General features: G+C 43.3%; 1 protein-coding gene across 2 annotated transcripts in view; it reads left to right on the top strand.

The window, feature by feature from the left end:
* Positions 1–11,849: 11,849 nt before the first annotated feature.
* The window catches only part of Pde12 (phosphodiesterase 12), an 86,186-nt gene continuing 83,232 nt past the window's right edge, over positions 11,850–14,803 (top strand). The window contains exons 1-2 of one of the 2 annotated variants that reach the window (XM_036198946.1): positions 11,850–13,436; positions 14,588–14,666. In XM_036198946.1, coding sequence (XP_036054839.1) covers positions 12,126–13,436; positions 14,588–14,666 — 1,390 coding nt within the window. In that variant the 5' untranslated portion in view covers positions 11,850–12,125. The remainder of the gene's footprint in view (positions 13,437–14,587; positions 14,667–14,803) is intronic. The other variant, XM_036198945.1, reaches the window with a different exon arrangement.

Genomic DNA, 14,803 nt, shown 5'->3' with positions numbered 1-14,803 from the left:
GATTTGCATTTCCTGGATAATTAGGGATGTTGAGCATTTCCTTAAATGTCTTTCAGCCATTTGAATTCCTCTGTGGAGAATTCTCTGTTTAGTTCTATAGCCCATTTCTTAATTGGACTGTTGGGCATTTTGATGTCTAATTTCTGGAGTTCTTTATATATTCTGGATATCAGCCCTCTGTCTGATGTGAGGTTGGTGAAGACCTTTTCCCATTCTGTAGGCTGTCACTTTGTCTTGTTGACCATGTCCTTTGCTCTACAAAAGCTTCTCAGTTCCAACAGGTCCCATTGATTGATTGTTTCTCTCAGTGTCTATGCTACTGGTGTTATATTTAGAAAGTGATCTCCAGTGCCAATGCATTCAAGAGTACTTCCTACTTTCTCTTCTATCAGGTTCAGAGTAACTGGATTTATGTTGAGGTCTTTGATCCACTTGGACTTAAATTTTGTGCATGGTGACAGATATGGATCTATTTGCAGCCCTCTACACATTGACATCCAGTTATGCCAGCACCATTTGTTGAAGATGCTTTCTTTTTTCATTGTACATTTTTGGCTTCTTTGTCAAAAATTATATGTTCATAGGTGTACGGGTTAATGTCAGGGTCTTCAATTCGATTCCATTGGTCCACATGTCCATTTTTATGCCAGTACCAAGCTGTTTTTATTATGGTAGCTCTATAGTAGAGCTTGAGGTCGGGGATCGTGATGCCTCCAGAAGTTGTTTTATTGTACAGGATTCTTTTGGCTATCCTGGGTTTTTTGTTTTTCCATATGAAGTTGAGTATTATTCTTTCCAGGTCTCTTGTTTTTCATTTCATTTTATTCTTTTCTTAATGGTGTCATTGAAGAGCAATTATTTCTAACTTTGATAAAGCCAATGCATATGTATATGTATTTTGAGATAATTTATGAAAGGCAGATACATCCATGAAGATTTTGTTTTCTTCTAATTTTACGTTTTACTCCATTAATTTTTTACATGGATGGACCCAAGAAAAACATAAAAATGCAGAGGTTGGATAGATGGCACAGCAATTTAGGACACTTCTTGCTCTTGCAGAGGACTCAGGTTCAAGTCTCAGCATCCACATGTTAGTTCACAACCAGCCTTAACTCCAGTTCCATGGTATCTGATGCCTCTTCTGCCCTTCTTGGGCACCAGGCACACATATGGCATACATACATACATACATATATACAAAGTAAAATAAGTCTTTATAAAAAGAAAATATGGCTGGAGAGGTAGCTCAGCGGTTAAGAGCATTGGCTGTTCTTCCAGAGGTTCTGAGTTCAATCCCCAGCACCCACATGGTGGCTCACAACCATCTGTAATGAGATCTGGTGCCCTCTTCTGGCCATGCAGACCGAGCACTTTATACATAATAAAGTGAATGAATGAATGAATGAATAAATAAATAAATAAACAAACAAATATTTTTTTAAAAAAGAAAGAAAATACAGAGTTGGGGATTTAGCTCAATGGTAGAGTAGCAAGCGCAAGGCCCCGGGTTTGATCCTCAGCTCAAAAAAAAAAAAAAAACACAAAGAAAATTAAATACAAACACTCCAGTATCATTTGCTGAAAAAGATTGTCTTTTGCCCCTGATGTGCGCTGGTATCTTTATTTATTTTTAAAAAATCACTTGAGTATCCAGAGATTGTGGTGCACACATGTCTATAGCTTCAGCTACTCAAGAGGCTGACGTTGGAACTTCAAGGTATTCAAGGCCAGCTTGTACAACATAGTGAAACCGTATCTTAAAACAAAACAAAACCAAAACCAAACAAAAATAACAAAACCATCACTTGATTATAATGTAACTGTAGGGTTTTGTTTTATTTCTGGATTCTCAGTCTGTTCCATTGATCTGAATGCCTATCTGTGCACAATACAACATTGTCTTGATCACTGTAATTTATTAAAAACAATTATAGCCTTAGAATCAGGTAGTTTTAGTCTTTGTTGATCTTTTATAAAAATAACTAGTTTTTACTAGGGTAGGTCTTTTGCATTTCCATATAAAGTTTAGATTGTTTGTAAATGTCTTTTTTTTTTTCAGACAAGACCCACCACTATGTAGCTTTGGCTTCAGTTTGCACATTGTAAATTTTTGAAAAAAAAAAGATCAAAATATTTATTATTATTTAACTTTTTCATTATATTTATCAGTTCTCTCTTTTGTTCACTATTATTGTGTTGGGGTTACATTTGTGACTTTACATCTAGTAATATGTCTTATATAATTGGGTCACCCATGCTTGGTGTATATAATTTTAAATTGTTATGTCCTCTTGTCAGATTGTCCCTATAATCAGTGTGAAATAATCTTTCTTTATTTCTCTGACTAGTTTTAGTGTAAAATCTCTTTTGTCAGACTTTAGAACAATGATACCTGCTTGTTTTCTAGTGACATTTGCTAGGAATACTGTGCTCCATCTTTTCACCATAAGATAGCATCTGTCTTTGACAGTGAGGTATGTTTCTTGCAGAATACCCCCTGGCCCCAAATCAACCAAAGAGATCCTGTTTTTCAGCCTGATCTGCGAGTCAACATTTTCCAATTAGGAAACTGAGAATATATTCATAGTTGTTGTTGCACAGTGTGCACTAATTCATGTCCTTTTGTTGGTTTGTAGATCTTGTTTTCCTGTTCCTAATTTGCTTATACTGTCCCAGTGAGTTGTTTTCTGAAGCTTCGTGGCTATCTTTCTCTTCTAAAGGATTCAAGTTATCTTCTGTAGATACCATAAATTGTCTCAGTGGCCATGGATTCCTTTAGCCTATTTTTTTTTTTTTATTACAGAAGGGTTTTCTTTCTCCTTCAGTTATGACGTAGCTTTGGTGGCAATTTCTCTTGCAGCTTTCGATGGTTTCTTTATATTTAGGACTATAATTAGATGATGAAGGGAGTTTCTTTGCTGGTCATAACTGATCTAAATATCTTGTGCATCTGGATGGGCATCCTTTCCCTCAATTTTGGAAATTTTCTGCTATGATTTTATTGACATGTTTTGTATTGCTAATATTCTTCTTTCAAGTTCATAATTGATTGATTTGGTCTTTTCATAGTGTCCCATTGATCTCAAATGCTCTATTCATTGACAGTTTGTGAATATTCCATTTCCTCTCTTTGTCTTCAAGCCCTGACATTGCCCTTCCCATGACCCATTCTACTGGTGACACTTTCTGCAGATTTTTTGTTTGACTGATTGAGTTTTTTGTTTCCGGTATTTCAGTTTGAGTTTCTTCAGTATTTCCATCTCTTTGTTAAATTCTATTTTTATATCATATATTGATTTCCTTATTTCATCTCTGGAATTCATTTCATGAATTATCATCCTCTTTAATTTCTGTGAACATACTTAGTATCATTCTTTTCAGTTCTTTGCAATTGGAAGCTATTACTCCAGGGTTAGAAATCTGTGAAGCAATTATGTTGCTTTGGACTTTTGTAGCACGACTCCTAATTGGTCTTAATAAAATCCTGGAGCCAGATATCAGGGTAGATGCTGAAAGATCAGAGAGACAAAGGAACAAGCCTCAGACACCTCTCTTCTCCAACTCCTCAGCTGAAAGGACAAATCACTCCCGTCTCCTCCCTCCTTATATTCCTTGTTTCTGCCCAGCCATATCACTTCCTGTCACAACCTCCCTAATGTTGGGATTAAAGGCGTGAGATTCCAAGTGCTGAGATCAAAGGTATGTGCCACCACTGCCTGGCCTCTATGTCTAACTAGTGGTTGGCTTTGCCCTCTGATCTTCCAGAAAGTTTTATATGTTAGAGCATACACAAAATATCACCAGATTTTCATGTTTCTTGTGTTTTTGTCATTCAAGTTGCACATCTGGGGTTAATTTTTTATTTTTCATTTCCTTACTCAGTGTGTGTGTGTGTATACATGCACATATGCCACAGCATATGTGTGGAGGTCAGAGGACAATCTGTAGGAGCTGGTTCTCTCCTTCAACCAAGTGGGTCCTAGGTATTCAAACCAGATTTTCAATCATGGAATCAGCCATCTTCCTATTCCAGGCTAATTTTGCTTTGTTTTGTTCTCTTTGTTTCTATTTTATTGATTTCAGCTCTCAATTTGATTATTTCCTGGCGTTTATTCTTCCTGGGTGAGTTTGCTTCTTCTTGTGCTGTTAAGTTACTAGTGTGATATTTCTTCAACTCCCCCCCCCCCCCCCCCCCCGCCCCAATGCCGTTTATTGAAGGAGGGAGGAGGCCTTAAATACAGGCTTACAGCACAATGGGAGAACCCCGGAGGGCATAAGTTCGCTACTGATGTTTTACAATCTTGCACCTAAGCTGTTAATGCCCAATATGCAGGATATACAAACAAGGATCTTCCCTTAAGCATTTAGGAGGGTGGAATCTCACAGGGAATTAGCATAGGGAGGACACCAAGGTCAAGGTCAGCAAGCAAGGCAACAGCTATCTAAAATGGGGGCCAGGGCCCTACAGGTTCCCCCCTTTTACTAAAAAAAAATAAGCTTCTGACTTAGATTGCATGGGACGTCAGCAGGTCACCTTACCTGTCATGGAGACACCTGCTCAGGCCACACAGGCTCTCTGTCTTAGGTTGGTGAGCTCCCCCCAGGCATTACCCATCTCTGAATACTCATTATCATACAGGCTCAACCGTGTGTGAGCTGCAGAGATAACTGCTGCCAAAGATCTCAAAGTGGCGCTGGGCTTGCAATCTGTGTGTTTGACACAGAAAAGATCAACAGAAGTCCTAACCCACCCATTGCCAGTAGGCTAAAGGCAACTGAGCCATTCCCTTCCTTAACGAGCCTTACTGCAAATTGGAGTCCTTGTAAGATGGTATCCCAAAAGCAAATGGAACTTGAGTTTATAAATTTATAACTTTCAAAGCCATTCGAAATGTATATAACTGCTGAATTAAATTTATCATGCCCAATAGAATGAAAGATTAACTGTGGTAGCTACTTTTGCTGCCAGGGTCTCCACTGTGTTAGCTGTAGTAACCAGTTATGAAATGGCAATCCCAGAAACAGTAGCAGCGGTGGTTGCCACTGTTATAAAAGCAACAACAGTAGCAGCCATGTCAAATTCTCTTCTGGAACATGTGAGCATCTACTGGCATGGACACAACTCCAAGAACACAAACCACCAAGGGGGCTAAATGAATCTCAGGAGGCCAATAAATGTTGCACAGAGCCACTCCTGAAAAGTAGGTACTACACCAGCTTGAATAGGATTGTGAAAATAAAAGGGCTTAGCTGGTATGCTACTGTTAACAAATGGAGGTCATTGACCTTCAGGGTTATCCTTAATCTCCAAGGTGTCTGGGTGACACGTTCTCAAACATACTTGAAAAAACAGTTACCATACATTACCTTCTGGAGAATCCAACTGCATGGCTACAGTTCCTAGGCTTATGTTAATGCTTGCCAAAGCTGGCCATATTGGGCTCTCAATCTCCATTGGCATCAGAAGGGGAGAGTTTTTCACAAAGGCCCAATAGGTCTCCTGCCAGGCTAAATTAAAAAAAAAATCCTTATTCTTTAACTGGAAATATCTGCAATATTCAAGAAGGACTAGGTTGTGGTATAGTTGAGGTGTCCTTTTCCTCTGTTACACTGTTTGTTTGTGGTAACTGGCTGATCACCAGTACTTCCCCCTAGAGAACACTGCCTACAAAATAATCGATCTCCAAGATTAGGAACATTATGAAAAGTCATCTTTTAATTGCCAATCACTTTAAGAAGGAACACTGACTGTGCCGTAATGCAGCAGTTACTGTGGGCATGAGTGGAGTGCACAAAGAGAAGACTAGAAGTTAGGCAAGTCCAAATGGAAGGACAAGGAGGGGAGGGGAGACATTCTGGGCTAAAGGTAGAAGGAAAAAATGAGAGGCAAAGAAATGTACTCAGATTAAAATAGTCATGGCTCTCAGGAGGCTCAGACACAGCCCTGACAAACCATGCCAGCCTGTGGTCTCTGGGAAAGCCTGTGAAAAAGGAAAAGGGGGTGGGTGAGGAATGAAAAAAGACAAGAACAAGGCAAGACAGAGCTGGTTTGCTTCTCCAACACTTGGCATTGTCCTAGTTTGCCTCTTACTGCTGTGATAAAACACTGAGCAAAATCACTGAGGCAGGCAGATCTCTGAGTGTGGGGCCAGCCTGTTCTACAGAGCAAGTTCCAGGACAGCTAGGGCTACACAAAGGAAGGGCTTTCTCAGGAAGGAAAAAAAAATGACCGTGACAAAAAGTTTTTGTCTTGAAAAATAAAAACACAAACATCAACAAAAACAAAGCAAACAACAAAACACTGAACAAAACCAACTTTGAGAGAAGGGGTTTATTTGGCTTATAGGTTATAGTTCATCACAAAGGGAAGCCAGGAGAGGAACTCAAGGCAGGAACCTAGAAACAGGAAGCTGAGGCCAGGGAGGAAAGCTGCTCCACTCACACCTGCTACTGCCCTTGGTGGTCACTCCATAGTCTTGGCATCTCCAGTATGCTAGGATCTCCACTGGAACAGAGACTACATCTCCACCAACAGCCTCCTGGCTTCCCTCCAGGGACTCCAACCTTGCCTTGTGGTGCCAAGTCTCAGCTCTTTTCTATGACCCCTTCAATCCTGCAGTTTTCATGCTACCAAAACCAGTACTGCATGGGTGACATTTACATATTAACACATTTAGCTATACATATAGTCTTGGCTCCCTTTCCCAGAGATTCTGTGTGCTGACCCTGAGGAAGTATTTCCCAGAGATTTCACCTAATGATGCTTGTTTGTTGTTAATCTCAGCTGATTTTTTTTTTTCAAACCCAGCAAACCAGCCGGGCGGTGGTGGCACATGCCTTTGATCCCAGCACTCAGGAGGCAGGTGGATCTCTCTGAGTTTGAGGCCAGCCTGGTCTACAGAGTGAGTTCCAGGACAGGCTCCAAATGCTACACAGAAAAATAAAAATGAAAAACAAAACAAAACAAAACCAAACCCAGCAAACCTATTGTCTCAGTTAAGGAAAGGTTTCACTTCCCAGATTCTTAATTCAAATATTATCACACCAATGGCCCTGATCCAATCGTTGAGGAACTCACAAATGTGAGGAGTAAAGGAATCCCTGAGTGAGTTTTTGTGTTTTTTTTTTCTGAGACAGGGTTTCTCTGTGTAGTTTTGGAGGCCGTCCTGGGACTTGCTCTGTAGCCCAGGTTAGCCTCGAACTCTCAGAGATCCGCCTGGCTCTGCTGGGACTAAAGGCGTGCACCACCAGGCCTGGCAAAGCTCTTTTCCTTATATAGTTTTAGACTTTTCCCTTTTATTGAAAATAGCTTCCCCCCTTCATATATCCTGATTAGTTTCCCCTCCTCTACTCACCCTAGTTCCTCCCCACCTCTCCTCTCATTCCCATCCACCCTCTTCCTGTCTCTCATTAGAAAAACAAACAGGCTTCTACGGGATAATACTAAAATAAGATAAAATGAAATCTAATGCGTAAGAATAGGACAAAGCAGGGGCTGGGGATGTAGCTCAGTGGTAGAGCACTTGCCCAGCAAGCGCAAGGCCCTGGGTTTGATCCTCAGCTCAAATGTATATTAAAAAGAAAAAATAAGGCAAACTAATTGAAGCCCTGATATGACATTATGAGACAAGGAACTGCCAATGATCCTGTTGAGTTTGTTTTCTGTTGGCCATTTATTGCTGGGCATGCAGCCCACCCTTTAGGGCAGTTTGTTTTCCAGTGATATTCCCTTGAAGAAAACTTTTTTTTTTTATATTTGCAAATGGTTATCAATTGGAAATAGCTTTCTGGGTTAGGGAGGGGAACATGTGTCCAATTCTCTTTTCAACTCTAGGACCCCACCTGGTGCAGACCTGTGCAGGCCCTGTTCATGATGTCTCAATCTCTATGAATTCATATGTGTACTAGTCCTGTTGTGTGTAGAAGGCTTTGATTCTTTGGAGTTCTCCATCTACTCTGGCTCTTACACTCTTTGTACCCCTTTTCTGCAGGGCTCCCTGGGCCCTGAGAGGAAGAATTTAACAAAGATTATCCCATTTAGGGTGAGTGTTCCAAGGTCTTTTATTCTCGGTATAATGTCTCGCCATGGGTCTCTGTATTTGTTTCTATCTGCTGCAGGAGGAAGTAAGAAACTCTAGTTCTGAGTCCAAGAATACCATTTGTAAAAATCAGATGAGCTTATTTTTCAAAGCCTATTTAAAAAGGATTTACGGAAAAGACATCAAAATGTGATCCTCTGGCTAAGCCTAGAGGTACACAGTGTAATTACAGCACTTGTGTAGCTGACATAGGAGGACTGCAAGTTTGAGGCCAGCCTGGACTAAGTGAACACCTATATCAAAACAAAACAAAGCACTAATCCAGGCAGTGATAACACACACCTTTAATCCCAGCACTCAGAAGGTAGAGGCAGGAGGATCGCTTTGAGTTCAAGGTCACTCTGTCTACAGAGAGTTCCAGGACAAAAAGACTACACAGAGAGACCTTGTTTCAAAAAGCAAGCAAACAAAACAAAACACCAAAAAAAGTGATCCTCTAATATGTATACCAAGTTTCCTCTTTAAAATAAAATTTTATGTGTATAAGTGTTTTGCCTGCAAGTACATCTGTGCCTGTGGAGGCCAAAAGAGGGTGTTGCATACTGTGGAACTGGAGTTACAGGCAGTGGTGAGCCATCACATGAGTATTAAGAGTGGAGCTGGTTCTTGGTAGAGCAGCCAGTGTTCTTGACCACTGGGCCATCAAGTTTCTTTTTCTTTACAAGAGAAATGTTGAAGATACTAAGAGATTTTACAAGATAAATTTAGAGGGAAGGATAAAGAAGTAAGCTTAAGAATTCCATATGGCTCTAAACTTGCACACGTTTTTAATTTTGTGTGCATGTTGTGTGTGCTTTGGGAACAAGCACATCACATAGCTTGCATAGAGGTCAGAGGACAATTTGGTTGTGGGATCTGTTTTCTTCTTTCACCTTTATGTGAATTCCAGGGATCAAACTAAAATTGTAGGCTTGTGTGGCAAGTGCTTTTACCTATTCTAGGTCATCTCACTGGCTGCTAAATTTGGACAGATTTTACAGAAGCCCTTCAAACTAATTTTGATTGCTATTACATAACATAACATATACATATTACAATAAATAACATATATAATGCATCACAAATGTGTTAAGAGCACAAAACCTAAAAGAAACAAGTTAGTTAGCATGATAGTGTACATTTGTAATGCCAGTATTGAGGAAACTGAAGTGGAAAGTTTTGAGTTCAAGGCTAGCCTGGGCTACATAGTAAAATCCTATCTCCCATCTGAAAGAGAAAAAAGAAAAAGAAAAAGAAAGAAAAGAAGGGAGGGGTTTGGGAATGAAAGACAAAATAGATAAATTGATCCTTTTAATTTTTATGAAAGGGCAAATAAAAAATTATTTTGAATGCAATGCCCCACCCCTTTTTCAGTACAGGAGATTGAACCTAGTGCCTTGTGCCTGGTAGGCACTCTATCACAAGTCTGACTTTTGAATTATGGGGGGGAAATAACCCAAATTGATATCAAGTACTACTCAAAATTTCTGAATGCTATCACCCAAAACTACAGTATCACTTTGACCATACAGATAGTATATAAGCAATGTTTAACTGCCAGTTGTCATGAGATGGTGGTGCATGCCTTTAATCCCAGCATTTGGAAGGAAAGAGGCAGGTGGATCTCTGTGAGTTCGAGGCCAGACTGGTCTACAGAGTGAGATCCAGGCCAGCCAGGGATACAAAGAGAAATCCTGTCCAAAAACCAAACCAAAAACCTGTCCAGAAAACTAAACCAAAACAAAACACTAAAAAAGAAAAAGAAACTGTCTTCACATAAGAATATTGGGAGACTTATTAATAATATATAGGTAGATATAATTCTGTCTGGTAAAAGCATGGGTTTTTTTGTGTGCTGTTTTATTATTTTGAGATAGCAATATATAGCCCAGGCTGGTCCAGAACACATGATCCTCTAGAATGGTGGGATTACAGGTATGTGCTACTATGCCTAGCTTAGTTTTGTAGGCTTTTCTTTTAAAACTTAAAAAAAAAAGCGTGTCAATGTATGCACATGTATGTAGAGGGCAGATGTCAACTTCCAGCATCTTTACTCAAGGCAATAACAACCTTGTTTTTTGAGACAAGGTCTCTCTCTCATTGGCCTGGAGCTTATAATTAGGCTAGCCCCAAGTCTCTGGTTTGCACTCCCAGAGCTGGGATTACAAGTATATACCACCCTGACGAGCGTTATATCTGGGTTCTGGGGATCGAACTTAAACTCTTATTCTTGTATGATAAACAAGAGTGTGCTGAGTGTCGCCAGCAGCGCAGGCTTTCTGTCTGTGTGGACTTTCAAAACTTCTCATACTTGCTAGTCAAGTACTACCCTACCACCCTTAGCTTGTTTCTTTTTTTTTTGGGGGGGGGGGGTGTTGAGACAAGGTTTCTCTGTGTAGTTTTGGTGCCTGTTCTGGATCTCACTCTGTTTAGCTCAGGCTGGCCTTGAACTCACAAAGATCTGCCTGGCTCTGCCTCCCGAGCCTTATCTTGTTTCTTTTTCTTTTTCTTCCTTCCTTCCTTTCTTTCTCTTTCTTTCTTTCCTTTCTTTCTTTCTTTCTTTCTCTCTCTTTCCTTTCTTTCTTCCTTCTCTCTTTCTTTCTCTCTCTCCCTTCCTTCTTTCTTTCCTCTCTCTCTCTCTCCCTCCCTCCCTCCCTCCTTTTCTCTCTCTCTCTCTCTCTTTCTTTCTTTCTTTTTTTTTTCCCCAGAGCTGAGGACCTAACCCAGGGCCTTGAGCTTGCTAGGCAAGTGCTCTACCACTGAGCTAAATCTCCAACCCCTTAGCTTGTTTCTTGACATGGATTGAAAATAGATGAATAAAATTATTCCTATTCACCTCATCCCCCCAAGTGCATTTTCAAAATCATATTATTGCTTCATCTCTCAATGTCAAGTTTCAATTATGAAATTTATAAATAGGGCTATAAATTAATCTCATAAAAAATCAATCTTCAAACATGGCATTTACTTACTACTTTCAAGCTTGTGAATTAAAAACAAGTTTGCCACAAGATATGACACTTCAGAATACTTCTTGAAAAATAAAAGATCACGGAAAAAGATTTGGGCTGGCAAAATGGCCCAGTGGCTAAAGGTGCTTGCTGTCAGGCCTGACAATCTGAGTTCAGCACAGTTGATGAGACTTCCTTACTTTCTACTGTCCCCTGGGCTCACTGTTCTGGTCAGACAGGATTTCGTTTTGGTCTACAAATAATACATTAAAAGAGTTTTGAAAGAAATAAAAGCAAAACTCTCGGCTAAATTTAAACTTCAGATAAAGTAATACGGGAAGGAATTAAGCACGTTCTTCTTTTTAAGTTCTTAATGTTTTACGCGATTCGTGTATTTTTATTTTCTACAGCTTTCGGCAACCTGTCGGGACTCTGTCAATTTACTATGCTCTCTGGCTTTGACCCAGTCTTTCTGGGTTCCATATTTCTAAGCGACGGACACGACACCTACCTCGAAAGCAACAACTTGGGGCTTAAGGAAATCAGATGCCCTCAGTGCTCACTACCAGAGGCTCGGCGCCTAACCCGCCGCCACACCTCGAAAAACAGGGAGCAGGGCAGCCAAACTGCGGAGAAAGGCGAGGTTCCCACGCCTTCACACACCCAGGCTGGTGAGACGTAAAGAGGAGCGACCGAAAGCTTAGTATTGCTGGGAGACGAGCACGTCACTTCCGGTTCGGTAAGCCTGCCACTCCGGCCCTCAGCCTGCATTTTCAACAAAACGCCGGGGTCTGGCATTTCCCTCCGGCACCTTTACACGTCCTTCCTTCTTAGCCTGTAACCCATGTGGAACACCAACGCCAAGGCGCTGGGATGTCGGCACGAGCGGCTATGACAGGGACGAGCCGGTAAGCCGGTCTGGCGAAAGTGCGGGTCGGGAACACGGCGCGCTTTCTCCTCCCGCCACGCCTTCTGCTCGCCGCCGACCGGAAGTCCCTGTTGTGAATGGGTCTTGAGCCGGTGTCGGCCACTCCTCCGTGTGGGCTTCCCACCGGGCGACTCTGGATCTCTCATCCCGTCGGCCGCTAGGTTCATGTGGAGGCTCCCAGGCCGCGCCGCGCTTCGTCGGGTCGGGTCGGTGGTGGAGCGGTGCAGCCGGGCCGAGGCAGCGACCGACGAGACGGTGCGCGCCATGGAGCGCGCTGTGGTGCGCTGTGTGCCCTCGGAGCCCAAGCTCAGCCTGTCTTTCGCGCTGGCCGACGGCAGCCACAAGAACATGCAGCGCGACCAGAGCGAGCCTCTGGGCCGGGCCCTCAGCCGGATCGCTACCAACGCCCTGAAGGGCCACGCTAAGGCAGCAGCTGCCAAGAAGAACAGGAAGAACCGAGCGCACGCGAGCGGCGGCGGCGCGGCCTGCGCTGCGGCGGGGCCCGAACCGGCCGCGGCGGCCTGCGAGCCGGTGGTGAAGCTGTACTACCGAGAGGAGGCCGTGGCTGAGGATGTGCTCAACGTGGATGCCTGGCAGGACGGCGCGGTGCTGCAGATCGGCGATGTCAAGTACAAGGTGGAGCGCAACCCGCCGGCCTTCACCGAGCTGCAGTTGCCGCGCTACATCATGGCTGGCTTCCCGGTGTGCCCGAAACTCAGCCTGGAATTTGGGGATTCCGCCAGCTCCGTGTTCCGCTGGTACAAAGAAGTCAGACCCGGTGCGGCAGAGCCCGGGGACAGCGGCCTCGCGGCCTCGTCTCACTCCTTGCCGTCTTCAGCTTGGACCGAGACGGGTGTCGACGAGCGCGTCTACACCCCGTGCAATGCTGACATCGGGCTCCGGCTCAAGCTTCGCTGCACCCCGGGCAATGGGCAGCGCTTCGGGCCAAGCCGAGAGCTGGAAAGCGTGTGTCCGGTGGAGGCTGGGCCTGGCACCTGCACTTTTGACCATCGACATCTGTACACCAAGAAGGTGACAGAGGACTCCTTCATCCGTACCGTCTCCTACAACATCCTGGCAGACACGTACGCCCAGACTGAGTTCTCTCGGACAGTCCTGTACCCGTACTGTGCCCCCTACGCCCTGGAGCTTGACTACCGCCAGAACCTGATCCAGAAGGAGCTCACCGGCTACAACGCGGACCTCATCTGTCTGCAGGAGGTGGACCGCGCAGTGTTCTCCGACAGCTTGGTACCGGCCCTGGAGGCCTTCGGGCTGGAGGGCGTGTTTCGAATCAAACAGCACGAAGGCCTGGCCACTTTCTACCGGAAGTCAAAGTTTACCCTCCTTAGCCAACACGACATTTCTTTCCAAGAAGCCTTGGAGTCGGACCCCCTGCACAAAGAACTGCTAGAGAAACTGTCTTTGAACCCACTAGCGCAGGAGAAGGTACTCCAGAGATCGTCTGTGCTTCAGGTCAAGTAGCTCTGCCTGTTTTCTTCATATTCACCCATGTTTAGGGGCCTTCCGGAGTGGAGGGATGGTGTTGGTATTTATTGAAACTGTCTAGATCCATTTCTTTAAAGTACGTTTGCCCCAGTGTGGCCGGTTCATTGATCCAGCACATAGTAAGCACCCCTAGTGTGCCTAACCTCGCCGCAGGTTGCCTTGGACAAGATGAATAGAGACCTTCTCAGTGCTTACAATCCAGGTAGCTACACACGAAACTCAGAAATGATAGTACTTGCCACGCACTGTTGTGGAGCACCGTAGAGCAGGTACAAGTGTAAGTGCCTCTTGTTTTAGGGCCTGTTTCATGACTGTTGTTACCTGTTCTGAAAAAAATGATTGGCTTTTTGGTCTCTTTTACAGATATTATTTCATAAATGAGAAATTGTTGAGATGCTTACTCTGGTTCATAGACTTATGACCCAGGAGTCTTAGCCAGTTGACTGGGGTAGCATTATTGTTCAGGGCGTGAACTACCTCTCAGCGAAAAACTGCCGGGCGGGGGAGCACGCCTTCAATCCCAGCACTCGGGGGGCAGAGCCAGGCGGATCTCTGTGAGTTCAAGGCCAGCCTGGTCTACAGAGTGAGTTCCAGGAAAGGCACAAAGCTACACAGAGAAACCCTGTCTCGAGGGGAGGAAAACAAAAAACCTTGCAATATCAAATTTAAAAGATATTATCTTAGTTTTCAAGGGACTATGGAATAAAAAAGTTCAGCCTACAGTCTTTTTTTTTTTTTTTTTTTTTTTTAAAACACAGGGTTTCTCTGTGTAGTTTTGATTCCTGACCTGGATCTCAGGCTGTAGACCAGGCTGGCCTTGAACTCACAGAGATCTGCCTGGCTTTGCCTCCCCAGTGCTGGGATTAAAGGCGTGTGCTACCACCCGGCTCAGCCTACTGTCTGAAGAACAAAACATTCTGGAGGGTGGGATGTTGTGGCATCGGCCCTTTAATCCCAGCACTTGGAAGAGGCAGGTAGATCTCTGATTTTGAGACCAGTCTAATTTAGATCATTGTGTCCCAAACAGCCAGGACTGTATAGTGAGAAACCATCTCAAGCAACAGAAAGTTCGGTAGATTGGCAGACACCGACTGAACTCTTGTCGTTTCCTATTATAGATTTCAGTTCTTCAGTCTACAAAGGACTCTTCTAAAAAGATATGTGTTGCTAATACTCATCTCTACTGGCACCCAAAAGGTAGGTTTTTAGTTTTACAAGTGACTTAATGTTATTAAAGCTGTTTTACTTACACACACACACACACACACACACACACACACACACACACACATCTTGATTGTAGGTTTGGGGTTTTTTTCCTTTTGATAGAGCTT

This window comes from Onychomys torridus, chromosome 9 (assembly GCF_903995425.1).
Source record: "Onychomys torridus chromosome 9, mOncTor1.1, whole genome shotgun sequence".
In the NCBI taxonomy this organism is placed as follows: Eukaryota; Metazoa; Chordata; class Mammalia; order Rodentia; family Cricetidae; genus Onychomys; species Onychomys torridus.
This window is presented reverse-complemented; position numbering and strand designations above follow the sequence as displayed.